Consider the following 27420-nt stretch of genomic DNA (forward strand, 5'->3'; position numbering starts at 1 on the left):
AAAACATCCAAATGTGCTTCACAGGAGTGTAATCAGACAAAAAATTGACAACAGAGCCAAAGAAGGAGACATTAGAACAGGTGACCAAAAGCTTGGTCAAAGAGGTGGGTTTAAAGCAGAGTCTTAAAGGAGAAGAGAGGGGTTTAGGGAGGGAATTCCAGAGCTTAGGGCCTGGACAACTGAAAGTACGGCCGTCAATGGTGGGCCGAAGGAAGTCAGGGATGCACAAGAGGCTAGGATTGGAGGAATTCAGAGGTCACGGAGGGTGGGAGAGCTGGAAAAGATGAGAGGGGGTGAAGCTATGGAGGCAGCAGATAAGCTGAGGCATGGGTGGAGATGGGTGATAGAACAAAGGTGGAAGTAGGTGGTCTTCATGATGGAGAGGATATGGGGTCAGAAGCTCAGCTCAGGGCCAGATATGATGCTGGGATTGTGAACAGTCTTGAGTCTGTGTCGAGGGTGGGGGTGACATTTTTAGTAAGGGAATGGAGTTAGTGGCTGGTTCTGAAGATGATGGCTTCAGTCATCCCAATGTTTAATTGGAGGAAATTTCTGCTCATCCATGTCGGACAAGCAGCCTGACAACACAGAGTTAATGGAGGGGTCAAAAGTGGTGGTGGTGAAGTAGAGCTTACATGTGGAACCTGACGTGTTTTCAGATGAATGTCACCAAGGAGCAGCATGTAGATGAGAAATAGGTGGGTGGGCAAGGATAGCTCCTTGGGGGACTCCAGAGGTAACGGTGCGGGAGGAGAAGCCATTGCAGGAGATTGTCTGGCTATGACTAGATAAATAAGAATGGCCAGTATATCTGTTTCTTGTTATGTTGATTGAGGGATGAATGCTGGCCAGAACATCAGAAGTACCTGCTCTTTGAGTCATGCAATGGGATCTTTTACATCCAGCTAGATGAAAAAAATTCGACTGCATCTTAGTTTAACATCTCATTCGAGAGACAGCACCTCCAACTCCGTACTGAACTGAGTCACCAGCCTAGATTATGTATTCACATCCTGGAGTGGACAAGGTTAGTGTAAGAAAGGCCCAATTAACAAATTAAGTCATCAGTATTACTGTACTTGCCCTCAATGTATCGACATGTAAATTAATACCAAACTGTAGCATTGGTGCAAAGCAGTATTGTTCTGCACCAGCATTGCAGTTATAATGTAAATACAGCCTGAATATGGAATCAGAAACTGCGCCTGATACCAGATCAAAAAAGAGTCTATCTGGAGGTGGTTGTCACATTCTACTTCACTTAGGAGTCATTTTGGGACTTGATGGTCAATTTACACTGCACAATTTTAGTGTTGGTGCCAAAGCCACTTTATCAATAATAAAAGCAGAAAATGCTGGAAATCTCAGCAGGTTCGGCAGCATCTGTGGCGAGAAACAAAGTTAACGTTTCAGGTCTATGACCCTTCGTCAGAACTGGCGAAGGGTGACAGACCCGAAATGTTAACTTTATTTCTCTCCACAAATGCTGCCTGACCTGCTGAGATTTCCAGCATTTTCTGTTTTTATTTCAGATTCCAGCACCCACAATATTTTTGCTTTTATATCAGCTGCTTTATCAATGTTAAACTTGCAGTGTGAATGCACTGTAAAACGAAATGATCTAATGATGCCATAAACTGTTGGCTTTACTGCTGCAGTTTGTGAATGTTTCTAGAACTAACTCGGAGGATGAGTTCTAGTTTTAAACACAGCTGAAACTATTTATCATTGTATTGCTTATATAAAGAAAATTCAACTTTTCATACTGTTGGAGGGCTGGTGTTCCAAGCATGATAGATGTGAAAGTGTAATAAAGATGATCGTGATGTTGGCCCTGAAGGTATGCTGGATCATATGACTTATGTTATGAATTATTTTTCTACACCAACAATTTCATGAGAAGCAATCAGCATTTTGTAGAGAAATACCGCAGGCAATATGGAAAACGTGCTGAATGAAAGGTAAAAAAATCTAGCCCGCCATAACATGAAATCGCTTGTTAATTATGCAGATTACAAGTTATATTTTTCATAATTGAATCAAATAACATAGTCTGTTTTTATTAATTTTTGAGGCATTTATTATTTTGTTAAAAAAGCAAACAGCAGAAGTAAGTTTGTAATGTACTGAACTTTGGCATATTGGAGCCCTGAAAAGTACCCGAATGACTCCCAGAACGGCACGCTGAGTGCGAACCCTCGTGCTCCCTTGCTCACATGCATTGCATGTACATTCCATTTCATTCTGGATCTTGTCTCCTGACTCGAAAATGCCACTCTTAGAGCTTTTGCCCTCCCCCATCTTTGTCTACTCCTCCATGGGTGGCAGAAGGTAAAGAAAGGCTTGAGGCACTTTCGGGACTTGATTGGGATGAATTATATAAGGGGGTTGCAGCTAATTATAATTTTACTGAGAAAACTATCCAAGACAGAAAGTGGAGCCTTGCCAAATTGAAATGAAGTTGCCTCAAAGAATGTGGTCATTACTTTGAAAAGTGGGTACCTGCTCAGAATGCAGAGTGGACGGGGTTCTTTTCCTGCGATTTAAACAGTGCAGAAAAGTATCCTGTTCATTAGTGACTCCATTCTAAAGGTATTGAAGGGAAGACCAGAGTTCATAGCCATCCCAGGATGGCTGCATAGATGCAAAAGTGTCACTTCAAAGTCGTCCGCGTGAGGTACATGTACAGTAAGGCATGCCTCACAGTCCGTAGGGCACATACCATAGGTCATGAGAAATGTTTCAAGAATCGTCGGGCTCAATTGCGTTTTTTTTGGCACGTGCCGTTTTTTTTCCAAGTTTCTCCCTGTGATCTGCGTTGGCATAACTGACTTAGTTATGATTTTTCTAGGCCAATTTTTTTTGACGTCATAGAAACATAGAAAATAGGTGCAGAAGTAGGCCATTCAGCCCTTCAATCCTGCACTACCGTTTAATATGATCATGGCTAATCATTTTTGTAACTTACGTACCCCAAACCTGCTTTCTCTCCATACCCCTTAATTCCTTTAGCCGTATGGACCACATCTAAATCCGTTTTGAATATATCTAACGAACTGGAACTGGCCTCAACAACTTTCTGTGGTAGAGAATTCCACAGGTTCACAATTCTCTGAGTGAAGAAGTTTCTCCTCATCTCGGTGCTAAATGGCTTACCCCTTATCCTTAGATTGTGATCCCAGCTTCCCCAACATTGGGAACATTCTTCCTGCATCTAACCTGTCCAATCCCATTAGAATTTTATATGTTTCTATGAGATCCCCTCTCATTCTTCTAAATTCCAGTGAATATAAGCCGAGTCGATCCAGACTTTCTTCATATGTCAGTCCTGCCATCCCCTGGAATCAGTCTGGTGAACCTTCACTGCACTCCCTCAATAGCAAGAATGTCCTTCCTCAGATTAGGAGACCAAAACTGTACACAATATTCAAGGTGTGGCCTCACCAAGGCCCTGTACAACTGCAGTAAGACCTCCCTGTTCTTATACTCAAATCCTCTCGCTATGAAGGCCAACATGCCATTTGCCTTCTTCACCGCCTGCTGTACCTGCATGCCAACTTTCAATGACTGATGTACCATGACACCCAGGTCTCGTTGCACTTCCCCTTTTCCTAATCTGTCACCATTCAGATAATAATCTGCCTTCCTGTTTTTGCCACCAAAATGGATAACCTCACATTTATCTACCTTACACTGCATCTGCCATGCATTTGCCCACTCGCCTAACCTGTCCAAGTCACCCTGCAGCCTCTTAGCATCCTCCTCACAGCTCACACTGCCACCCAGCTTAGTTTCATCTGCAAACTTGGAGATATTACATTCAATTCCTTCGTCAAAATCATTAATGTATATTGTAAATAGCTGGGGTCCCAGCACTGAACCTTGCGGTACCCCACTAGTCACTGCCTGCCATTCTGAAAAGGACCCATTCATTCCTATTCTTTGCTTCCTGTCTACCAACCAGTTCTCTATCCACGTCAATACATTACCCCCAATACCATGTGCTTTAATTTTGCACACTAATCTCTTGTGTGGGACCTTGTCAAAAGCCTTTTGAAAGTCCAAATACACCACATCCACTAGTTCTCCCTTGTCCACTCTACTAGTTACATCGTCAAAAAATTCTAGAAGATTTGTCAAGCATGATTTCCCCTTCACAAATCCATGCTGACTTGGACTGATCCCGTCACTGCTTTCTAAATGCTCTGCTATTACATCTTTACTAATTAATTCCAATATTTTCCCACTACCGATGTCAGGCTAACCAGTCTATAATTCCCGGTTTTCTTTCCCTCCTTTTTTAAAAAGTGGGGTTACATTAGCTACCCTCCAATCCATAGAAACTGATCCAGAGTTTATAGAATGTTGGAAAATGACCACAAATGCATCCACTATTTCTAGGGCCACTTCCTTAAGTACTCTGGGATGCAGATTATCAGGCCTTGGGGATTTATCGGCCTTCAATCCCATCAATTTCCCTAACACAATTTCCTGACTAATAAGGATTTCCTTCAGTTCCTCCTTCTCGCTGGATCCTCGGTCCCCTAGTATTTCTGGAAGGTTATTTGTGTCTTCCTTAGTGAAGACAGAACCAAAGAATTTGTTCAGTTGGTCTGCCATTTCTTTGTTCCCCATTGTAAATTCACATGATTCTGACTGCAAGGGACCTACATTTGTCTTCACTAATCTTTTTCTCTTCACATATCTATAGAAGCTTTTGCAGTCAGTTTTTATGTTCCCAGCAAGCTTCCTCTCCTACTCTATTTTCTCCCTCCTAATTAAACCCTTTGTCCTCCTCTGCTGAGTTCGAAATTTCTCTCAGTCAGGTTTGTTGCTTTTTCTGGCCAATTTATATGCCTTTTCCTTGGTTTTAACACTATCCCTAATTTCCCTTGTTAGCCACGGTTGAGCCACCTTCCCCATTTTATTTTTATGCCAGACAGGGATGTACAATTGTTGGAAGTTCATCCATGTGATCCTTAAATGTTTGCCATTGCCTATCCATCGTCAATCCTTTAAGAATTATTCGCCAGTCTATCCACTCTCATACCATCGAAGTTACCTTTCTCTAAGTTCAGGACCCTAGTCTCTGAATTAACTGTATCACTCTCCATCTTAATGAAGAATTTTACCAGATTATGGTCACTCTTCCCCAAGGGACCTCGCACAACAAGATTGCTAATTAATCCTCTCTCGTTACAGAGGGGCCGGCATTCCCTCATGTCTGCGTCGGTTTTTATAATTTTTCGCAGTTTTGCCAACAGTTTTTTCCCCCAGGTCGGCGTATCTGGCCACTCCCGAAAAACCTTCTGGGCACTTAAGAAAGCCAGTGCCATTGAGAAATCGGCACTGAAAGACGCCATTGTTTTTAAATCAAAGACTTTGGAGGGAGACAAGAACACTAAAAATCAATAATAAAGTTCAACCTTTTTTTTTTTACCTGTCTGCGTAGTAAATGGAAGTTTGTTGGATTTCAGAAGTTCTCTTTTTATTAAACTCACACACGCCACCACCAAACGTCTTAAAACAGGGCTGGAGGGTCGTAGTTTTGCCCGGCAGAATCGGCCCCGCGTCTGGGGCTCGGCTGGAAAACAAGCCTGGGGGGGTCGGGGGGGTGGGCGGCGGAGGAGAGGGAGAAAGCGAGGTGTCAATCGGAAGGTTTCGAGCCCGGGGAGCAAGGTGTCAATCGGAAGCCTCCTGCACTGAGCCCGGGAGCGAGGTGCCAATCGGAAGGCTTCTGAAAACTGCAATGAGTGGGAGTGGGGTGGGTGGCGGGGAGAGAGAGAAGGGGAGATGTCACAAGACTGCAATTGGTTAAGGGGGTTGGGAGAGGAGAAGTCACAAGACTTTGGGTGTGGTCCATCCACACAAACCTTGGGGGAAGAGAGAACTGTGAACCTGCCCTGCCTGCTTTCCTGCTATTTTGAGCTTCTTTCAAAAGGTTAAATTTAAGTGTGGGGGCAATACTGAGACTGCCATACCATGTGCAAGCCTTCTGCATCATGGTGCTACGTAGGAGAGAATTGATTAGATGTCATCGCATCAGGAACATCAGAGCTCGTAGGGTGCTGTGCAGGACACCTTACCCACCTCGGGTATATCAAGATAGGTGTTCGTACCTCCACCTGAGTGATGCACACTGTCAGAAGGCTGCATTTCCACAAAGTTGTAACTGAGATCTGAGAGTTGGTCAAAGCAGAACTGCAACCTAGAAGCATCAGGAGGACTGTTTTGTCAGTTGAACTGAAGGTTACAGCTGCACTTACATTCTATGCCTCCAGCTCGTTTCAAGCTACAACTGGGGATGTGTGCGCCATCTCTCAACATGCAACACATCTCTGCATTCGCCAGGTGACAGCTGCACTGTATGCACGTAGGAATGACTTAATAAAGTTCCCCATGACAGGGCTGTGGGCTTCTCCAGGATTGCTGGCTTACCAAAGGTACAGGGCTGCATTGATTGTCCCCACATCGCCTTGTGCGCACCTTTGAGGATTCCGAGATGTACAGGAACAGAAAAGGCTTCCACTCCATTAATGTACAGCTCGCGTGTGACGACATGCTTCGTGTCATGTCAGTCCATGCAAGATATCCCGGCAGCACCCATCATGAGTTCATCCTACGCGACAGCGTTATATCTGCCATGTTTCAGCAGCAACCAGAAGGGCAGAGCTGGCTACTGGAAGACAAAGGGTATGGCCTCATCATCTTGCTCATGACGCCCCTACGCGTAACCCGGACAGAAGCTGACCATGAATACAACACGTCGCACATTGCGATGTGCAGCATCATAGAGAGGATCATTGGCAGGCATCTTGAAACAGCGTTACCAATGCCTGGACCATTCCGGAGATTACTTGCTGTACTCCCGAGATTGTCGGGCAGTTCACTGTTGTGTGCTGCATGCTGCATAACTTAGCCATCATGAGGCAGCAGCACCTGGTAGTGGAAGAGCCACCTATAGTGAAAGTGGCTGATGATAATGATGCGGAAGATGCAGATGAGGAACAGGAGGAGGACGATGAGGATGAGGAAGCCGTGCAAGTGCCTGAGGCAGGACCACGGCGGCGGAGGAGGACGGGCCATCGTGCCCCTTTAACAATTGCGCGAGCCTTGCACCAGCAGCTCATCAGTGAACATTTTACTGAGGGCTCAGTGACAACTATTGCACATGGACCATGTTTACTATGTGGAGCTGTTCCATAATGTGTTGTGTTAATGGAACAAATAATGGAAATGATTCGGTTTTAATGTAAAATATATTTTATTCAAAAGTTTAACAATTCTTTTGTTAACTTTGATAAAATTATTCTTGTATCAAACTTTACTTTTTATCATTTACAAACTTTTAAACCTGTAGATTTAAATAACTTACAAAAAACTTATAATTTGAGAACAGTTACAACAGTAACAACAATAATAATAACAGCAAAGAGAGGCTGCACCCACCCATCTCTCCTCCACCTTATTCTAAGACTGCCCGCTGCGCTTGGTCTTGGACTCTCCACCACCCCTGCCCGCAGGCGGTGGCGCAGTGTTTCAGGGCTTGGTACCAAGCTTATTCTTTCTAAGATCTTGGGTACTACGCACCTGTTGAGGAGGGGGGTGGCGTCGGCAGGCGACAAGTTGGAGGGCTCAGGCAGCAAGTTGGAGGGCCCAGCTTTGGGCTCTTCAGAGGCTGGTGTGGGGATTGGAGTGGAGTGACAGTTGATTCTGTCAATGGCCATGTTCCCTTATTGCAGCAGCTAACTCCAACATGCCGTCCCTGACAGTCTCTCAACGACCTGCAACATTCAAGGGCAATGACCTGGTTTGCACTACCTCTGACATTCCTTCCCTGATGGTCACTGACAGCGCATCAACTATCTCTGACATTCCCTCCCTCAGGCCACTATTCCCTCACTGATGGTCCTGGACATCGTTACCATTTCTTGTGTCATTGCTGTTACTTCTCCCGACAGTGCCACTCCCTCATCACTCACCCCACTGATGGCGTCCAGGAGTGATCGGGTAAGGTCAATGCTCTCCGCACTCAATGACATCATCTGAACCACATCTGTTAAATCCTGCATCTCAGGAGAGTGCGGTTGAGCTCTCCTTCCCCTCCTCTCCACGGGTATGCCTCGCTGCACCCCACCACTGGGACCCGTAGCCTGGGATGGTGGGGCCCTGGGTGTGCCTCGCTGCACCCCGCCACTGGGACCCGCAACCTCGGAAGTTAGGAAACCATGGAATGCCCCATCAGCGCTCAAACCACTAGTCACGGAAGGGGCTGTCACTGCAATGAGCGACACCTCCTCCAAAGTCAGTACAACAGTGGGAGCTTCATCCAGCTCCACCCCCTCCCCCCCATGTTCTTGGTCTGGAGGGTTGGATTGGAAGATGTTCTCCTCTTCAGGCTTGTCTGCGTCTGAATAATCTTCTGCATCGTCAGGGTTGGCATCAAGTTCTGCAAAATATAACAGAAGTCAAATGGTTAGCAGCAGAGGAGGGGGCAGGGTGGGTGGCATGAGTAGGCTCACACATTGCAAGCCAGGGAGCAGGCTGATTTGAAGGACCACGATGAATTTGCAGGATTTACCCTCGCTCTCAAGTGTGGGCAGTGGTGATTGCTTTTCTCCGGGCAGGACCCATCAAAGCAGCGACCCTCTTTTCCAAGGGTGTCAGTGGGTGCAGATTTGCCAGGCCTCCTTCTGGTTGAGTTCTTTCACTTTTTATTATGTGCCACCTTCCTCTGCAAAGATGAAAATCTAACTTTTTAAAGAGGGTGTCTTTCTGCTGGGTGGGACATACAGATGATCACATTTACAATTGCAATTCCAGTTAATAACTGAAAATATTACTTAGACTAACTACTTGACCAAGGTCCTGCCATTTCTTTTTTATACTGGTCACCATTGCGCAGTAATCTTTTGCAACTTGGTTCCAGTGTTTTTTCTTTTCTTTGGGTGGAACTTTTATGTGACCTCTGCTGGTGTCCAGCTCCTGCCATCTATTCTCAATCACAGTAACTCGTGCCTCCACTTCTTCCTGTAAGAAATTCTTGGTCCTTGCACCACGTTGCATCTTGTACTGCTGCAGCTGTGATTTTTCCAATGCTCTCACACAGCACTCCTTCTCACACACACAACTGGCTCTTTAAAAATAGCCCATTGCCAACTCGGAATTGTACTGCGCATATGCGACCATTGCAACGTCAGAAACATAACTTTTTTTTCCACGCCGAGGCGACTGGACACGCTGCGCGGCACCAAATTCGAATTATAGATCGGGGCAACTTTGGCAAATTATTTCCGCCGCATTTCTGGCCTCGAAAAACGGCCGTAACTCTGGCAATACATCAGAAAACGGACTAGGGCAAAATTGAGCCCGTAATGTCAGTTCCCTTCCCACAAGGCACATGAACATCAAATTGTTCATGGAATGTTTTCATTCTTGGTTTGTACTGTGCATTATGCTTGAACATGCAGAAACTTAGAATCATTGGCCCCAAGTTTCCACATGATTTGCTCCTGATTTTTAGGAGCAACTGGTGTAGAACGGAGTATGTTAGAAATCGGAATTCTCCACATTTAGTTTTCTGCAGTTCTAGTCAGGTAGAACAGTTTCACTGACGCCTGAACTGAATTTTTTTTTCAAAAGGGGGCGCGTCCGGCCACTGACGCCTGATTTGAAAGTTTCCACACTGAAAACTTACTCCAAACTAACTTAGAATGGAGCAAATGAAGATTTTTGTACGCTTGAAAAAACCTTGTCTACCCTTTAAAAAATCAGGCGCAGGTTACAAATTAGGCGTCGGGAACGAGGTGGCGGGGGGGGAGGGAGGGGGAAGGGACGTCATTAAATTCTACAATCAATCCTTAGTTATACTTATACAAATAAATCCAACCTGAATAAAAATTTATAAGCAAAGAAAAGATTCAATAAACCATGTTCCTACCTGTGTGAAAGTGTTTCAGGCAGGCCTTTCAGGCAGCGGTCTCGGGGCAGGCAGCAAGCAGCACTTCAGGCAGTGGTGTGGCATCGGTCTCGGGGCCAGGCAGCAAGCAGCGCTTCAGGCAGTGGTGTGGCGTCGGTCTCGGGGCCAGACAGCAAGCAGCGCTTCAGGCAGCGGTGTGGCATCGGTCTCGGGGCAGGCAGCAAGCAGCGCTTCAGGCAGCGGTGTGGCGTCGATCTCGGGGGCAGGGGCAGGCAGCAAGCAGCCTTGGTGCTTGAGGCAGGCCTTCATTCCCCGCGAAGATGCAGCACCCGGACGGACTTGAGGCCATTCGGCCATGGGATTGCAGCGGCGTCAGTGGCTGGTCGGGAGCAGCAGCAGCCTTCCAGCTGTGAGGGGGACTGACTGCTAAAAGCACTCCCTCACACACAGAAATATCAAGAAAATTAAAATGCAAGCCTTTGCAAGGGTTCAATAAACAAATTTTCACTTTTTCTGCAGCACTTTTAAAAATGGCCGAGTGCCAATGTTTACTTCAGACTGCGCGTGCGCGAACGCTCCAACGCGCACGCGCAGGGTTGCCAGCACCAAAAAAACTCATTTAAATTATACCCGCCCCCTCCTACTTACAAAATCGGTGCGAGTGGTAGGCTCCGTCCCCTGTGCGCCGCGCCAAGCAGACATTGAGCTGCAAGGAGCTCGAGAGTACCGCGTTTTCGGCGCGAAAAACAGACGCCCAGCTCTGAGGGGCGCCTTTTTCGCTGCGTGTGGAAACTTGGGGCCATAGAATGGTTACAGCATGGAAGGCGGCTATTTGGCCCAACGTGCCGGTGCCGGCTCTCTGCAAGAGCACCTCAGCTCGTCCCAATCCCCCGCCCTTTTCCTGTAGCCCTTTACATTTTTTTCTTTCAGGTATTTATCCAATACCCTTTTGAAAGCAGTGATTGAATCGGACTCCACCATCCTTTCAGACAGTGCATTCCAGATCCTAACCACTCGCTGTGTAAAAACATTTTTACTTATGTTGCCTTTGGTTTTTATGCCAGTCACCTTAAATCTGTGGCCTCTATTTCTCGCCCCTTTTGCCAGTAGGAACAGTTTCTCTCGATCTACTCTGTCCAGACCCCTCCTCTCCACCTTCTCTGCTTGAAGGAAAACAACCCCAGCTTCTCCAGTCTATCCATGGAACTGAAAAGTCCCTCATCCCTGGAATCATTCTCGTACACCTTTTCTGCATCCTCTCCAAGGCCTTCACACAGTCCTAAAGTGTGGTGCCCAGAATTGAACACAATACTCCAGTTGAGGCCGAACCAATGTTTCATACAGGTTCATCATAATTTCCACGCTTTTGACTCTATACCTCTATTCATGAAGCCCAGGACCCTATAAGCTTTTTTAACCGCTTTCTCAATCTGCCCTGCCACCTTCAATGATTTGTGCACATATACTAAGTGTCTGTTCATGATCCTTCAGGATTTTACCCGTTAGTTTATATTTCCTCTCCTCATTCTTTCTACCAAAATGTATCACTTTGCACTTTACGGCGTTAAATTTTATCTGTCATGTGCCATTCCACCAGCCTGTCTATGTCCTCTTGAAGTCTGTCACTCTCCTCCTCACTGTTCACTATACTTCCAAGTTTTGTGTCATCTGCAAATTTTGTAATTTTGCCCTGTACACCCACATTCCAGTCATTAATATATATCCAGAAAAGCAGTGAGCCGAGTACCGATTCCTGGGGAACACGACTGTACTTTCCTCCAGTCCGAAAAACAACCGTTCACCACTACTCTCTGTTTCCTGTCACTTAGCCAATTTCTTATCCTTTCTGCCACTGCCACTTTTATTCCATGGGCATCAACTTTGCTGGTAAGCCTATTATGTGGCACTTTGTCGAAAGGCTTTTGGAAATCAAAGTACACCACGTCAGCCTCTCTCTGTTACCTCATTAAAAAACTCGATCAAGTTGGTTAAACACGATTTGCCTTTAACAAATCAGTGCTGGCTTTCCTTAATTAATCCACACTTGTCCAAATGACTTAATTTTGTCCCTGATTATTGTTTCTAAAAGTTTCCCCACTACCGATGTTAAACTGATCGGTCTAAAGTTGCTGGGTTTATGCTTACACCCTTTTTGAACAAGGGTGTAACATTTCCAATTGTCCAGTCTTCTGGCATCACTCCCGTTTCTAAAAAGGACTGGAAGAATATGGCCAGTTACCTTCGTGATTTCTGCCTTCACTTCCCTCGGCATCGTAGCATGCATCCCATCTAGTCTTGGTGACTTATCTACTTTAATTACAGCCAGCCTTTCTAATACCTCGTCTTTATCAATTCTTATCCCATCGAGTATCTCCTCTACCTCCTCCTTTACTATGTCTATGGTAGCATCTTCTACCTTGGTGAAGATAGATGCAAAGTACTCATTTAGTACCTCAACCATCCCCTCTGCCTCCATACGTAGCTCTCCTTTTTGCTCCCCAATCGACCCCACCCCTCCTCTTGCTATTCGTTTACTATTTTTTATATGCCTCCACTTTGAGAACACCACCACAGGTCGGGGCTATAAAGAGAGCTGGAGCGCCGGGCCCTGGAACATAATGGGCGAAGGTGCGGCGAATGAGGGTACGGGGCCCAGAAGAACCGAGAGCCCAGGGGCAGCATGGGCCTGCCCACACTGCGATATGTATGCGCACTAGGTCCGTGCAGCAGAGCAGGTCTCCAGTCGGCCTGGTTCAACCCTTGCCACTGGATAAAGGCCTAGCTCTGTTGAGCCAGTGTGGTGGCTGATGTGCAACGGTCACCACACGTTAAAAAAATCCACGCACACGCATCTTCCGCCCCCTCAACTGGAGTTCAGGACTGGAACATCGGGTCCTTCATTGAAACATCTGTGAACTCTTGTGGAAGCAAGTCATCCTCGTTCGAGGGACCACCTTTGGCGATATGCCAATAGAAGACTTGGATTACCTTTTATGTTAGCTGCCATTCTATTCTCATACCCTCTCTTTGCCCCTCTTATTTTCTTTTTCACTTCTCCTCAGAACTTTCTATATTCAACCTGATTCTCAGATGTATTCTCGACCTGACATCTGTTATATGTGCTCTTTTTCTGCTTCATCTGACACTCTATCTCTTTCATCATCCTGGGCGCTCTGACTTTAGTTGCCCTACCTTTCCCCTTAGTGGGAATCTACCTCGACTGTACCCAAACTATTTCCTCTTTAAAGGCAACCCATTGTTCCACTACAGTTTTGCTTGCCAATCTTTGAATCCAATTTACCCAGGTCAGATCTGTTCTCATCCCACTGAAATGTTCCTTCCTCCAATTATGTATTTTTACTCTAGATTGCCCCCTGTCCTGTCCCATTACTAATCTAAACCTTATGATACTATGATCACTGTTCCTTAAATGTTTATTCCTGTCTGGCATAAAAATGAAGAAGGGAAGGTGGCTCAACCGTGGCTATCTAGGGAAATCAGGGATAGTATTAAAGCCAAGGAAGTGGCATACAAATTGGCCAGAAATAGCAGCGTACCTGGGGACTGGGAGAAATTTAGAACTCAGCAGAGGAGGACAAAGGGTTTGATTAGGGCAGGGAAAATGGAGTATGAGAAGAAGCTTGCAGGGAACATTAAGGCGGATTGCAAAAGTTTCTATAGGTATGTAAAGAGAAAAAGGTTAGTAAAGACAAACGTAGGTCCCCTGCAGTCATAACGGGGAACAAAGAAATGGCAGACCAATTGAACAAGTACTTTGGTTCAGTATTCACTAAGGAGGACACAAACAACCTTCCGGATATAAAAGGGGTCAGAGGGTCTAGTAAGGAGGAGGAACTGAGGGAAATCTTTATTAGTCGGGAAATTGTGTTGGGAAAATTGATGGGATTGAAGGCCGATAAATCTCCAGGGCCTGATGGACTGCATCCCAGAGTACTTAAGGAGGTGGCCTTGGAAATAGCGGATGCATTGACAGTCATTTTCCAACATTCCATTGACTCTGGATCAGTTCCTATCGAGTGGAGAGTAGCCAATGTAACCCCACTTTTTAAAAAAGGAGGGAGAGAGAAAACAGGGAATTATAGACCGGTCAGCCTGACCTCAGTAGTGGGTAAAATGATGGAATCAATTATTAAGGATGTCATTGGAAAATGGTGACATGATAGGTCCAAGTCAGCATGGATTTGTGAAGGGGAAATCATGCTTGACAAATCTGGAATTTTTTGAGGATGTTTCCAGTAAAGTGGACAAAGGAGAACCAGTTGATGTGGTATATTTGGACTTTCAGAAGGCTTTCGACAAGGTCCCACACAAGAGATTAATGTGCAAAGTTAAAGCACATGGGATTGGGGGTAGTATGCTGACGTGGATTGAGAACTGGTTGTCAGACAGGAAGCAAAGAGTAGGAGTAAATGAGTACTTTTCAGAATGGCAGGCAGTGACTAGTGGGGTACCGCAAGGTTCTGTGCTGGGGCCCCAGCTGTTTACATTGTACATTAATGATTTAGACGAGGGGATTAAATGTAGTATCTCCAAATTTGCGGATGACACTAAGTTGGGTGGCAGTGTGAGCTGCGAGGAGGATGCTATGAGGCTGCAGAGCGACTTGGTTAGGTGAGTGGGCAAATGCATGGCAGATGAAGTATAATGTGGATAAATGTGAGGTTATCCACTTTGGTGGTAAAAAGAGAGAGACAGACTATTATCTGAATGGTGACAGATTAGGAAAAGGGAAGGTGCAACGAGACCTGGGTGTCATGGTACATTAGTCATTGAAGGTTGGCATGCAGGTACAGCAGGCGGTTAAGAAAGCAAATGGCATGTTGGCCTTCATAGCGAGGGGATTTGAGTACAGGGGCAGGGAGGTGTTGCTACAGTTGTACAGGGCCTTGGTGAGGCCACACCTGGAGTATTGTGTACAGTTTTGGTCTCCTAACTTGAGGAAGGACATTCTTGCTATTGAGAGAGTGCAGCGAAGATTCACCAAACTGATTCCTGGGATGGTGGGACTGACCTATCAAAGACTGGATCAACTGGGCTTGTATTCACTGGAGTTCAGAAGAAACGTTTAAAATTCTGACGGGTTTAGACAGGTTAGATGCAGGAAGAATGTTCCCAATGTTGGGGAAGTCCAGAACCAGGGGTCACAGTCTGAGGATAAGGGGTAAGCCATTTAGGACCGAGATGAGGAGGGACTTCTTCACCCAGAGAGTGGTGAACCTGTGGAATTCTCTGCCACAGAAAGTGGTTGGGGCCAATTCACTAAATATATTCAAAAGGGAGTTAGATGAAGTCCTTACTACTCGGGGGATCAAGGGGTATGGCGAGAAAGCAGGAAGGGGGTACTGAAGTTTCATGTTCAGCCATGAACTCATTGAATGGCGGTGCAGGCTAGAAGGGCTGAATGGCCTGCTCCTGCACCTATTTTCTATGTTTTCTATGACACTTACTCCACTTGGCCTATCTCATTCCCCAGAACCAGATCCAGCAATGCCGCCTTCCTCGTTGGGCCGGAAACATACTGATCAAGAAAGTTCTCCTGAACAGAAATTCTTCCCCCCCACCCCCTCTTCACTTTACACTATTATCCCAGTTTATATTAGTATAGTTGAAGTTCCCCCATTATCACTACTCTATAGTTCTTGCACCCATCTGTAATTTCTCTGCAAATTTTCTCATGCATAATTTTCCCACTAGTTGGTGGCCTATAGAATACACCTAGTAATGTACTTCCCACCAAGGATATTCTTAGCGTGCACAATATTCCATTATATCCTGTAGATAATGTTCTTCGCAAGGGGGACATGGCAGTTTTTAAATGTATGTCTTCCTTTTGTTAGCAGAAACTTTGAGTCTTCTCCAAGCTCACTAAGTAACTTTATTCAAAATAGATATCTATCTTAAATTAAATAATTTTTCAACCTCAATGTTTGAGAAAAACACTTCTTGAACTTCAACACTTTCTAAACCTTTAAATAAACAGCATCTTCAAAACAACAAAAATAGAAAGAAATATGAACAAAGCAAAAACATAAAAGTTTTTTTGGAGCTACTGAATTTCTGCTTTAACAAATAACTCTGGTGCTATTAGGACAGGGATGGTTTTGTCTTTGTATCAGCTGCTGGTCGGTTGTAGTGAGTTTGGTAAGGGAATGATGTGCTATGAAGAGAAACTAATTTGGATTTAGGTGTGGAATGGGTTAATACATCTAATGTCGAGCAGCTTTAGGCTTGCATGAGTGGGTTTGTTTTTATGTTTGAAAATAGAACTGATTTGTGATGTTATTCCACTCATGCTTTCAACTATGTGTGCCATAGAAACATAGAAAATAGGTGCAGGAGTCGGCCATTCGGCCCTTCGAGCCTGCACCGCCATTCAATAAGATCATGGCTGATCATTCCCTCAGTACCCCTTTCCTGCTTTCTCTCCATACCCTTTGATCCCCTTAGCCGTAAGGGCCATATCTAACTCCCTCTTGAATATATCCAAGAACTGGCATCAATAACTCTCTGTGGCAGGGAATTCCATAGGTTAACAACTCTGAGTGAAGAAGTTTCTCCTCATCTCAGTCCTAAATGGCCTACCCCTTAACCTAAGACTACGTCACCTGGTTCTGGATTTCCCCAACATCGGGAACATTCTTCTCGCATCTAACCTGTCCAGTCCCGTCAGAATCTTATACGTTTCTATGAGATCCCCTCTCATCCTTCTAAACGCCAGTGAATAAAGGCCCAGTTAATCCAGTCTCTCCACATATGTCAGTCCTGCCATCCCGGGAATCAGTCTGGTGAACCTTCGCTGCACTCACTCAATAGCAAGAACATCCTTCCTCAGATTAGGAGACCAAAACTGAACACAATATTCCAGGTGAGGCCTCACTAAGGCCCTGTACAACTGCAGTAAGACCTCCCTGCTCCTATACTCAAATCCCCTAGCTATGAAGGCCAACATACCATTTGCCTTCTTCACCGCCTGCTGTACCTGCATGCCCACTTTCAGTGACTGATGAACCATGACACCCAGGTCTCGTTGCACCTCCTCTTTTCCTAATCTGCCGCCATCCAGATAATAATCTGCCTTTGTGTTTTTGCCCCCAAAATGGATAACCTCACATTTATCCACATTATACTGCATTTGCCATCTCGCATTGAGTCTGTCTCCGTGTTCTATGTTAGTCGCCACAAAAACTCAGAACAATCTGCGAAAGCCAAGGAGCTGCCACCAGCGGTTTTATATCATTTGCGAAACATTGGGAGAAGATTTCTCCGCACACAACCCTGATCTTCAAGCAGCTTCAATGTTACAATCTGTGCCAAAAGATGTAACTTTTTATACAGGGACCAAGTTGAAGGCAGTAAGCTAATCAAGGAATTCAGATGACAATTGCCAAGAATGATTTATAAACACATGCAGATCTCCCGTGGCTTTTGCTAATTGTGAGTTAGAGGATGCACTATCCTGTAACAATAGGGATGTTCATGCCATGTACGGAAAACCATCATGGCCATGATTTACAGTAACCGAAGAGAAATTTCATTTTTATTAAATAGCATTCTGCAATTTTTACTGGTATTTTAGGGATTAAATTCCAAGACTGTTCATGATTCTGTGAAAATTGAATGAGTGGCCTTCATTTTTTATATTTATATTCCTTTACCTAAATAATTAATATTTATCCCTTACCAGTTTTAAAGTTGGGAATACCTCAAAATAGTTCACAAGGTGTATTAGCTAGAGTTAGAATTCCAGGTTTGGAATTTGCATGGGCCTTAAAATGGACTTCTGTTGTAACTCTGGTGGGAGTGCATGACAAAATCCCAGAAATGGGCCAGGACTCAGATACAGTAGTCTTGGCTTGTCTGGGATGGGACATCTGACCATTGCAAACATGACATGACGTATACTGGCCTCTAGAAAGGTGTAAGTAGACTCTGCTGGGTGGGGGAAATGGTAGCAGGTGCCAGAGTACATGCGTGTGTGCCCATCAGCTCCATGCAAGTAAGGTGCCCTCACACTGAGCCTCCATGCACTGGCTGGGGGAGGGCTAGTAGGCACTGGTGTAATTGGTGGGATAGCAGCCAATGCAAATTTGACCTCTGATATTTAGCCATAATGGATAGGGAGAGTGGGGATTCGGTGCACTTGGCACCAGTCCTAGGCACGAAACATGCTGGGGGGGTGGGGGAGAGGAACATGGTCCTGGACTTTGGGAGTATGTGGTGGGTTGGGTGAAGAGATGATCCTGCCCTTTGACACAGCTGGCATGGGCAGTGGGCGGTTAGAGGTGGAGTTTGGCAGCAATGCAATGCACTGTTAGGGTTTGGCACCATGGTGCAGATCTTTTAGTCTGTCATCATTATGGAGGGAGGAACTGAAAATTTGGCAGGACTGAGGGGTGGAATGTGGGATTGGCTCAGTGGTTGATTCCTGATGTCTCAGAATTGAGTGAAAGGGGATGGTGTGGGTCTGACAACACTGGGGGGCAAACCATCACTGGTGTGTAACTTTCCAAGTGTCTCTGCAAACATTAAATTTGATGTTTTATGATTGATTCCTAAAGTGTATCAATTTCTTGTGCGCGTTTTCTTTATCCTTCTCTGTCTCTCATTTCTTTCTCGCTTATGCTGTCCCTCTCTCAAAACAAGCAGGTATCTATAATTATATATACACATCTCTAACTATCAACAAAATCCATAATTAAATGTTTTCTGTTTGCTTTAAAAATACCAAAGTATTAATTTTACCTGAAGAAAATGTTTGAAATTTGTCCACTGTCTTTTTGTTGGCAAATCATTTTTTAAAAATCATCCAAATAAATTTTGTTTGAGACTGAGAAAAGCATTCCAACGTTAGTTACTTCGATGTAACGAATTCATGTTGGAAAATTGTGCACACAACAGATGTACCGACAATAGGATCAGCCTTCAGCTGATAAGTCAGCATGCTGGGCAAAAGTATGAAGTGAAAGCCCAAACTTCTGGCTGAGGCCTTCGAGTAAAAACTTCAATGAAGGTATTGATGTTCAAAAAAAATCATGCTATAAATGTAATCATGTTATTCTGAATTATGTAATTTTGGGTTGACCAAAACATAATGACTTCATCAGCTAAGCACCATTCGAGGCTTTGTCTATGCCCACCCACACCTCTGCAACCATACCCAATGAAAAGCCAATTTTCTTTTAACATTTAAAATGTACCGCAATGGTCCATAGGTTTGCTGTTTAAGTTTCTAATACAGGTTGAACCTCCCTTATCCGGAACCATCTCTAATCCGGAACCATTCCCGACCACTGGGAAGCGCATGCACAGAACTCCAACGTGAGCAAATTGAAGTCCTTCCTCGCTGCTGACTCCCGCATTTAACATGACCATCCAGAAAAATCCCTTATCCAGAACAGGCCAGGTCCCGAGGGTTCCGGATGAGGGATGTTCAACCTGTATCAGAAAAGAACCAAGTGCCCCATTAGCTTTTTACTTTCTCAGAAATTTCACCAGCAGTCAGGTGCATGTTTGTTTAAGTATGCACATAGAGCTCTTCCTTGAGCAGTATTAGGGCAACAGTATAATTCATTACTGTTCATTTGTAATGTTTTCAAAGCAAACGCATAGTCAAATGATGGAGTATAAATGCAGCTGCGAGCATCCTCCATTACACTGGTGTGGATTTCTTCATTTTGCATCTCTGAGGTTGCTAATAAAATACTAAATTAGGAACAGTCTTGTGCCATAGGCATACACCAACAAGCAGCTGACTCTCCTTAATCTTAGTTAACATAGAACCCCTGCAGCCAATACAAATACAGCCAATGAATTTCATTGCCTTGAGTTGGAATTAAACCTGACTCCTAGAACTGAATAGATTGCCTGTTACCTCATTATGCTATCCAGTTCCTATATATTGGGAACGGTAGCAGAGTGGTTATGTTACTGGACTAGTAATCCAGAGGCTTGGACTAATGAGCCAGAGAAGTGAGTTCAAATCCCACGACAACTGGGGAATTTAAATTCAGTTAATTAAATCGATCTAAAATTAAAAGCGAGTATCAGTAATGGTGACCATGAAACTATCAGATTGTCGTAAAAACCCATCTAGTCCACAAATGAAATCTGTTGTCCTTCGCTGGTCTGGCCTATATGTGACACCAGACCCACAGCAATCTTAACAGTCCTCTGAAATAGCCGAACAAGCCACGCATGAACCGCTGCAAGAAACTATAAGAATAATAAAACCAGATGGTACACCCGACATTGAGCTAGGCACCGGCTTTGGATATGGCAACCCAGTCAATCCTGCAAACTCCTCCTCGGTGACATCTGGGGAAGTGCCAAAATTGGGAGAGCTGTCCCACAGACTAGTCAAGCAACAGCCTGATATAGTCATATCATACCTTTCAGCCAATGTCTCAAGACTCCTCCATCACTATCCCTGGGTATGTCCTGTGCCACAGGTAGGACAGACCCACCAGAGGTGGTGGCACAGTGGTACAGTGTCCTCGATCAGGCCAACATCCCCAGCATCGAAGCACTGACCAGCTCCATTGGGCGGGCCGCATTTGTGTCTGTCATGCCTGACAAGACGCCCAAAGCAAGCGCTCTATTCGGAACTCCTACATGACAAGCGAGCCCAAGGTGGGTAGAGGAAACGTTTCAAGGACTCAAAGCCTCCTTGATTAAATGCAACATCCCCACCGAACCTGGGAGTCCCTGGCCAAAGACCGCACCTTGTGTCTCGTCGCCGTGCAGAAAGCAGACACAGACAGCAGAAGGAGCATGCAGCAAACCAGTCCCACCCACCCTTTCCTTCAACGACTGTCTGTCCCACCTGTGACAGAGACTGTGGTTCCCGTATTGGATTGTTCAGTTATCTAAGAACTCACTTTTAGAGTGGAAGCAAATCTTCCTTGATTTTGAGGGACTGCCTATGATGATGATGACAGTCGGGAGGGAGTGGCCCTGAGAGTCCTCAACATTGATTCCGGACTCCATGAAGTCTCATGGCTTCAGGTCAAGCAGGGGCAACCAAACCTCCTGCTGATTACCACCTACTGCCCTTCCTCAGCTGCTGAATCAGTACTCCTCCATGTTGAACTCCACTTGGAAGAAGCACTGAGGGTAGCAATGTACTCTGGGTGGGAGACACAAATGCTCATCACCAAAAGTGGCTTGGTAGCACCACTACTGACCGAGCTGGCCGAGTCTTGAATGAACAATTAAACAAATAACTGGAGGAGGAGCTCAGGAGTGCAACCATCTTCAGCCAGAAGTGCCAAGTAGATGATCCATATTGGTCTCCTCCTGACATCCCCATCATCACAGAAGCCAGTCTTCAGCCAATTCGATTCAGTCCACTTGATATAAAGAAACAGATGAGTATATAGCGAAGGCGATGGGCCTCGACATCATCCCGGTTGTCGTGCTGAAGACTGGCGATCCAGAACTAGCCGTGCCTCTAGCCAAGTTGATCTAGTATAGTAACAACACTGGCATCTACCCGACAGTGCAGAAAACTGCCCAGGTATGTCTGTTCCATAAAAAGGACAAATCCAATCTGGCCGATTACCGCCCCATTATCAACATTACTCTCAATTATCAACAAAGTGATGGAAGTTGTCGTTGACAGTGCTATCAAGCGGCACTTACCAATAACCCGCTCACCGATGCTCATTTGGATTCTGCCAGGACCATTCGGCTCCAGATTTCATTGCAGCCATGGTCCAAACAGGGGGAAAAAAAGAGCTGAATTCCAGAGGGGAGGTGAAAGTCACTGCTCTTGACATCACGGAAGCATCTGACCGAGTATGGCTTCAAGGAGCCCGAGTAAAATTGAAGTCAATGGGAATCGGGGGGGGGGGGAAACTCTCCACTGGCTGGAGTCATACCTACCATGAAGAAAGAATGGTTGTTGGAAGCCAATCATCTCAGTCCCAGGACATCGCTGCAGGAGTTCCTCAGGGCAGTGTCGCAGGCCCAACCATTTTCAGCTGTTTCATCATTGATGTTCCCTCCATCATAAGGTCAGAAGTGGGGATGTTCATTGATGATTTCAGTGTTCAGTTCCATTCGCAACTCCTCACATAATGAAGCCCTCCATGCCCGTATGCAGTTTTGGCCCTTCCCTTTAATTTAGGGAAAAGTCCGTCCAACGCGGTAGCGCTACGCGGCCCAGTACGTAATGCTGCTGGGCTGTGCGCCCCGCTACCGCCCAAGAAAGAAAGTGGAGTGCTTGATTTAGCGTTCCACTTCCTTTCGGGAGCGGTAACCCGAATTTCTCGCGAGAGGAGAGACTTCTGCACCTGGCGCCAAGTCTCAAGTCTCAAGCCTCGCGAGTTTTTCTGTCCCGTATTGTTAGCCGATAGAATTTTACAGCACAGAACAAAGCTATTCAGCCCGTTGGGCATGTGCTAATACTCTGAACTATCCCTTTCCCCATATATTTCACTTTTTTCTTTTTCAAATACTTAACCACTTTCCTTTTGAAAAAGTATATATTTTTAAACTTACTTTTCTGGTGGTGGCCTCCAGCGGTCCCATTGAGAACCAATGCTTAGGCTTCTGGTTGACCACGTTTTCCTGAACGCAGCCAGGGCCTAACGCCTATTTTAGGCACAGGCCCTAGACATTTTTTTTCTGCATTCACCAGTATGGCGGGCAGCACACTTTGTGCATATTGAGCATGCACACCCGGTCTGCCATATTGGATGCTTAGCCACCCATTTTGCATCTGTAAAACGAGTGGATCACCATCCAATTTCTATGCCAGTGACTCAGTGGAGGACCAGAATCAGGAAATGCAACAGGAGCAAAGCATGCAGCCCAGGACATGGCATACGGACTTCCCAGGACTGGGAAAGATGTGTCTGACTAACTTGATTTAATTTTTTGAGGTGGTAACGAGGAGTGTCGATGAAGGTAGTGCATTTGATGTAGTCTACATGGATTTTAACAAGGCTTTTGGTAAGGTCCCAGATGGCAGACTGGTCAGAAAAGTAAAAGCAGGGTTGAAATTACCCTGCGGCCCGATTGTGGGCCGGGACCTTCTGCGTCTGGACCAAGAGACTGGAAAGTGGGATGAGGTTGAAGAGCTCTTTTTTCGGCCGCACAGACACGATGGGCCAAATGGCCTCCTTTTGTGCCATAAATTTCTATTTCTATAATAACCCACTCACCGATTCTCAGTTCGGGTTCTGCTCGGACCACTGGGCTCCAGACCTCATTACAGCCTTGGGCTGAACATGGAAAAAAGAGCTGAATTCCAAAGATGAGGTGAGTGTGACTGCCCTTGACCTCAAGGCAGCATTTGATAGAGTGTGGCATCAATGAGCCCTCGTAAAATTAAAGTCAATGGGAATCAGCGGCAAAACTCTCCACTAGCTGAAGTCATACCAAGCACAAAGGAAGATGGTTGTGGTTGTTGGAGATCAATCATCTCAGCCCCTGGATATCGCTGCAAGAAATGACTTTCCCTCCATGATAAAGTCAGAAGTGGGGATGTTCGCTGATGAGTGCACAGTGTTCAGTTCCATTCGCAACTCCCCAGATACTGGAGCCGTCCATGCCCGCATGCAGCAAGACCTGGACACCATTCAGGCTTGGGCTGATGAGTAGCAAGTAACATTTGTGTCACACAAGTGTCAGGTAATGACTATATCCAACAAGAGAGTCTAACCACTGTCCCTTGACATCCAATGGCATTACCATCACTGAATCCCCCACCATCAACATCCTGGGATTACCATTGACCAGAAACTTAACTGGACAAGCCACATAAATACTATGGCTGCAAGAGCAGGATAGAGGCTGGGTATTCTGTGGCGAGTGTCTCATCTCCTGACTCCCCAAAGCCTTTCCACTATCGACAAGGCACAAGTCAGGAGTGTGATGGAATATTCTCATCCAAGCAAGTGGAGTGCAGCTCGACACCATCCAGGACAAAGCAGCCCGCTAGATCGGCAACCCTTCCACCACCTTAAATATTCACTCCTTCCATCACTGGCGCATCTTGGCTGCAGTGTGCACCATCTCCAACTCGCCAAGGCTTCTTTGACAGCACCTCCCAAACCAGTGACCTCTAGCACCTGGAAGGACGAGGGTAGCAGGCGCCTGGGAACATCAGCTCGAAGTTCCCCTCCAAGTTATACACTATCCTTATACATGGAAATATTTCGCCATTCCTTCATCGTTGCCATTCCTTCATCGTCAAAATCCTGGAACTCCCGAACAGCACTGCAAACTGCAGCGGTACAAGGCGGCAGCTCACCACTTTCGCAAGGACAATTCGGGATGGGCAATAAATGCTGGCTTTGCTCGCGACGCCCACATCCCAGTATTGAATATTTAAAAAAAAAATCTCTTGTAACTTGTGGGGAAGTTGCCCAGTTATCTTCCATCTGTGGCAATGAAGAATTGTTTGCAGCTATTTGTCCAGTTGTGAATTACATTGTTAATTAAAGCTGTAAAAGGACCAAAAAATAGTGCAATCAAGCAGACGCAGCATGGATTCATGAAGGAGAAATCACGTTTAACTAATTTACTGGAATTCTTTGAGGATATAACGAGCATGGTGGATAGAGGTGTACCGATGGATGTCGTGTATTTAGATTTCCAAAAGGCATTCGATAAGGTGCCACACAAAAGGTTACTGCAGAAGATAGAGGTACGCGGAGTCAGAGGAAATGTATTAGCATGGATAGAGAATTGGCTGGCGAACAGAAAGCAGAGAGTCGGGATAAATGGGTTCTTTTCGGGTTGGAAATCGGTGATTAGTGGTGTGCCACAGGGATCGGTGCTGGGACCACAACTATTTACAAGATACATAGATGACCTGGAAGAGGGGACAGAGTGTAGTGCAACAAAATTTGCAGATGAGACAAAGATTAGTGGGGAAGCGGGATGTGTAGAGGACACAGAGAGGCTGCAAAGAGATTTGAATAGGTTAATAGAATGGGCTAAGGTTTGGCAGATGGAATACAATGTCGGAAAGTGTGAAGTCATCCACCTTGGGGGGGAAAAAAAAAAAACAGTAAAAGGGAATATTATTTGAATGGGGAGAAATTACAACATGCTGAGGTGCAGAGGGACCTGGGGATCCTTGTGCATGAAACTCTTTTGAGTTTACCTGAAAAAAAAACAAACATTAAACCGTGCCACCCGCCTGGGTGACACAGCAGACATTTTCAAGGCCCCTTTTTTTTTTCCTTTTTTTTTTGGGCGCTAAGATCACATTTTTCCAAGTGCCCCCTATAAAAGGGGAGGGGGACACTAAAAGCACCGGCAATTAAAACAAATTAAGCTTTAAAACGTAAAATCAAATTAAAATTTGGTTGCCGGGCGTGATGATGCACTCCAGTCCCTCCGGTGCCCACCTCTTGCGGAAGGCCGCGAGCGTACCGGTGGACACCGCGTGCTCCATCTCCAAGGACACCCTGGACCGGATGTAAGAACGGAAGAGAGGCAGGCAGTCAGGTTGAACGACCCCCTCGACCGCCCGCTGCCTGGACCGGCTGATGGCACCCTTGGCCGTGCCCAGGAGCAGTCCTACGAGGAGGCCTTCGGACCTACTCGCTCCCCTCCGCACAGGGTGCCCAAAGATCAGGAGAGTGGGACTGAAGTGCAGCCAGAATTTCAGGAGCAGCCCCTTCAAATAATGGAACAGGGGCTGCAACCTTGTGCACTCAATAAAAACATGGAACACGGACTCCTTCAGACCGCAGAAATTGCAGGCGGCCTGGGAGTCCGTGAACCGGCTTAAAAATTTATTGCACGGCACTGCTCCGTGCACCACCCTCCAGGCCAAGTCCCCGATGAATAGTGGGAGGACCCCTGCGTAGAGTGCCCTCCATCGGGGACCCCCGCCTCCTCCGGACGGCAGGATGGTACGCCGTACCCGGACGGCAGGCGAGGATGGCAAAGTTGAGAGTGTGCAGGAGCAGCCCGTACAGGAAACCCCTCCGCGCGGAACTGAAAGGCACGGAGGGGATTTCCCCGAGGCGGCTCAAGTTGTGAGGCGCCGGCCCCCGAGGGAGGTTCCGGGGTTTGGCGCCGATGAGGAATTCCGTCCGGACGGGGGTCAGTTCGGACGGGATCTCCCCACGTGCTTGAGCCTCCTCGATGCACCTAACAGAGTCAGGGCCCAAAGCTGTTTTTAGCGACTCGATGGCATCGGCCGCGTGGCGGACGTTGGCAGAATTTAGGCGCCGCGCCAGCGTGTCTGGTGCCATCCAGCCCGCTCCTCCGCCATCGAGCAGGTCCCTGACCCTTGTCACCTCACCAGCCACAGCCCTCTCTTCCGACCGCCACATAAAACCTCGGTCGTGGAGGTACGGATTCCCGAGCAGCGGCTCCTGCAGGACGGCCGCCACTCCAGCCGGCGGAGAGCTGCGCTTGGTGGAGACTTTGTTCCAGACCCTGATGAGTTCCTTGTAAAAGACAGGCAGCTCCCGGAGGGCGGTCCTGACACCCCCCAAGTTCACAAACAGGAGCTGCGTGTCGTAATTGAGGTCGCGCTGCTGGCGGAAGAAATACGTCGCCAGAGCACACCACCTAGGAGGGGGCTCGACGTAAAGGTATCTCTGCAGGGTCTGAAGACGGAAAGTCGCGAGCTGGGCGCTGACGCACACCAACGACTGACCGCCCTCCTCAAGCGGGAGACTCAAGACCGCGGCAGAGACCCAGTGCTTCCTGTTGTTCCAGAAGAAGACCACCAGCTTCTTCTGTATCTTGGCGACAAACGCAGGGGGACTGGTCAAAGTGACCAGCCGGTACCATAACATTGCGGCCACCAGCTGGTTTATGACTAGCGCTCGACCCCTGTAGGACAGCACTCGGAGCAGTCCTGTCCAGCGCCCTAGGCGAGCGGCGACCTTGGCCTCCAGCTCCTGCCAGTTCGCCGGCCAGGCTCCCTCGTCGGGGCGAAGGTAGACTCCCAGATAGAGGAGATGGGTCGTGCTCCAGGCAAAAGGCCTGAGCTCCTCCGGCAGGGAGTCCACCCGCTACTGACCCACCAGGAGTCCGGAACATTTCTCTCAGTTGATCCTGGCGGAGGACGCGGCCGAGTAAATCTCCTGGCACTCACGCATCCTCCGCAGGTCAGCGGGATCCTCTACCGCGAGGAGCACGTCATCGGCGTAAGCCGAGAGGACGACCTCCACGCCCGGCCCTTGCAGAGCCAGTCCCGTCAACCTCGTCCGCAAGAGGCGCAGGAAAGGCTCTACGCAAACGGCGTATAACTGGCCGGACATGGGGCATCCCTGGCGCACCCCTCTCCTAAAGCGAAGGGGCGCCGTCAAGGACCCATTAACCTTAATCAGACACTCCGCGGCGGCGTACAAAAGTCGGATCCGGGCGATGAAATGCGTCCCGAACCCGAAAGTGCGCAGAGTTCCGAGCAGATAGTCGTGATCCACCCTGTCGAACGCCTTCTCTTGGTCAAGGGATAGGAAGGCGACCGACAGACCAGCCTCCTGGGAACAATGGATGAGGTC

The 27420-nt window shown here is 46.7% G+C and overlaps 1 protein-coding gene and 1 long non-coding RNA gene across 7 annotated transcripts in view; one reads left to right on the forward strand and one right to left on the reverse strand.

Moving 5' to 3' along the window:
* LOC139259794 (RNA-binding motif, single-stranded-interacting protein 1-like) overlaps positions 1-27420 on the forward strand; it is a 769398-nt gene that overhangs the window by 1171 nt on the left and 740807 nt on the right. The window contains exon 1 of one of the 6 annotated variants that reach the window (XM_070875546.1): positions 181-1027. The exons of the other annotated variants lie outside the window; for them this stretch is intronic. Coding sequence (XP_070731647.1) covers positions 1001-1027 — 27 coding nt within the window. The 5' untranslated portion in view covers positions 181-1000. Of the gene's footprint in view, positions 1-180; positions 1028-27420 lie in introns of those variants that run through there. 6 annotated transcript variants of the gene reach the window in all.
* Positions 7451-27420, reverse strand: part of LOC139259797 (uncharacterized) — a 53993-nt gene continuing 34023 nt past the window's right edge. The window contains exon 3 of the long non-coding RNA XR_011592657.1: positions 7451-8449. This is a non-coding gene — a long non-coding RNA (uncharacterized lncRNA). The remainder of the gene's footprint in view (positions 8450-27420) is intronic.

The sequence above is a fragment of the Pristiophorus japonicus genome, chromosome 3 (assembly GCF_044704955.1).
Source record: "Pristiophorus japonicus isolate sPriJap1 chromosome 3, sPriJap1.hap1, whole genome shotgun sequence".
NCBI lineage: Eukaryota > Metazoa > Chordata > Chondrichthyes > Pristiophoridae > Pristiophorus > Pristiophorus japonicus.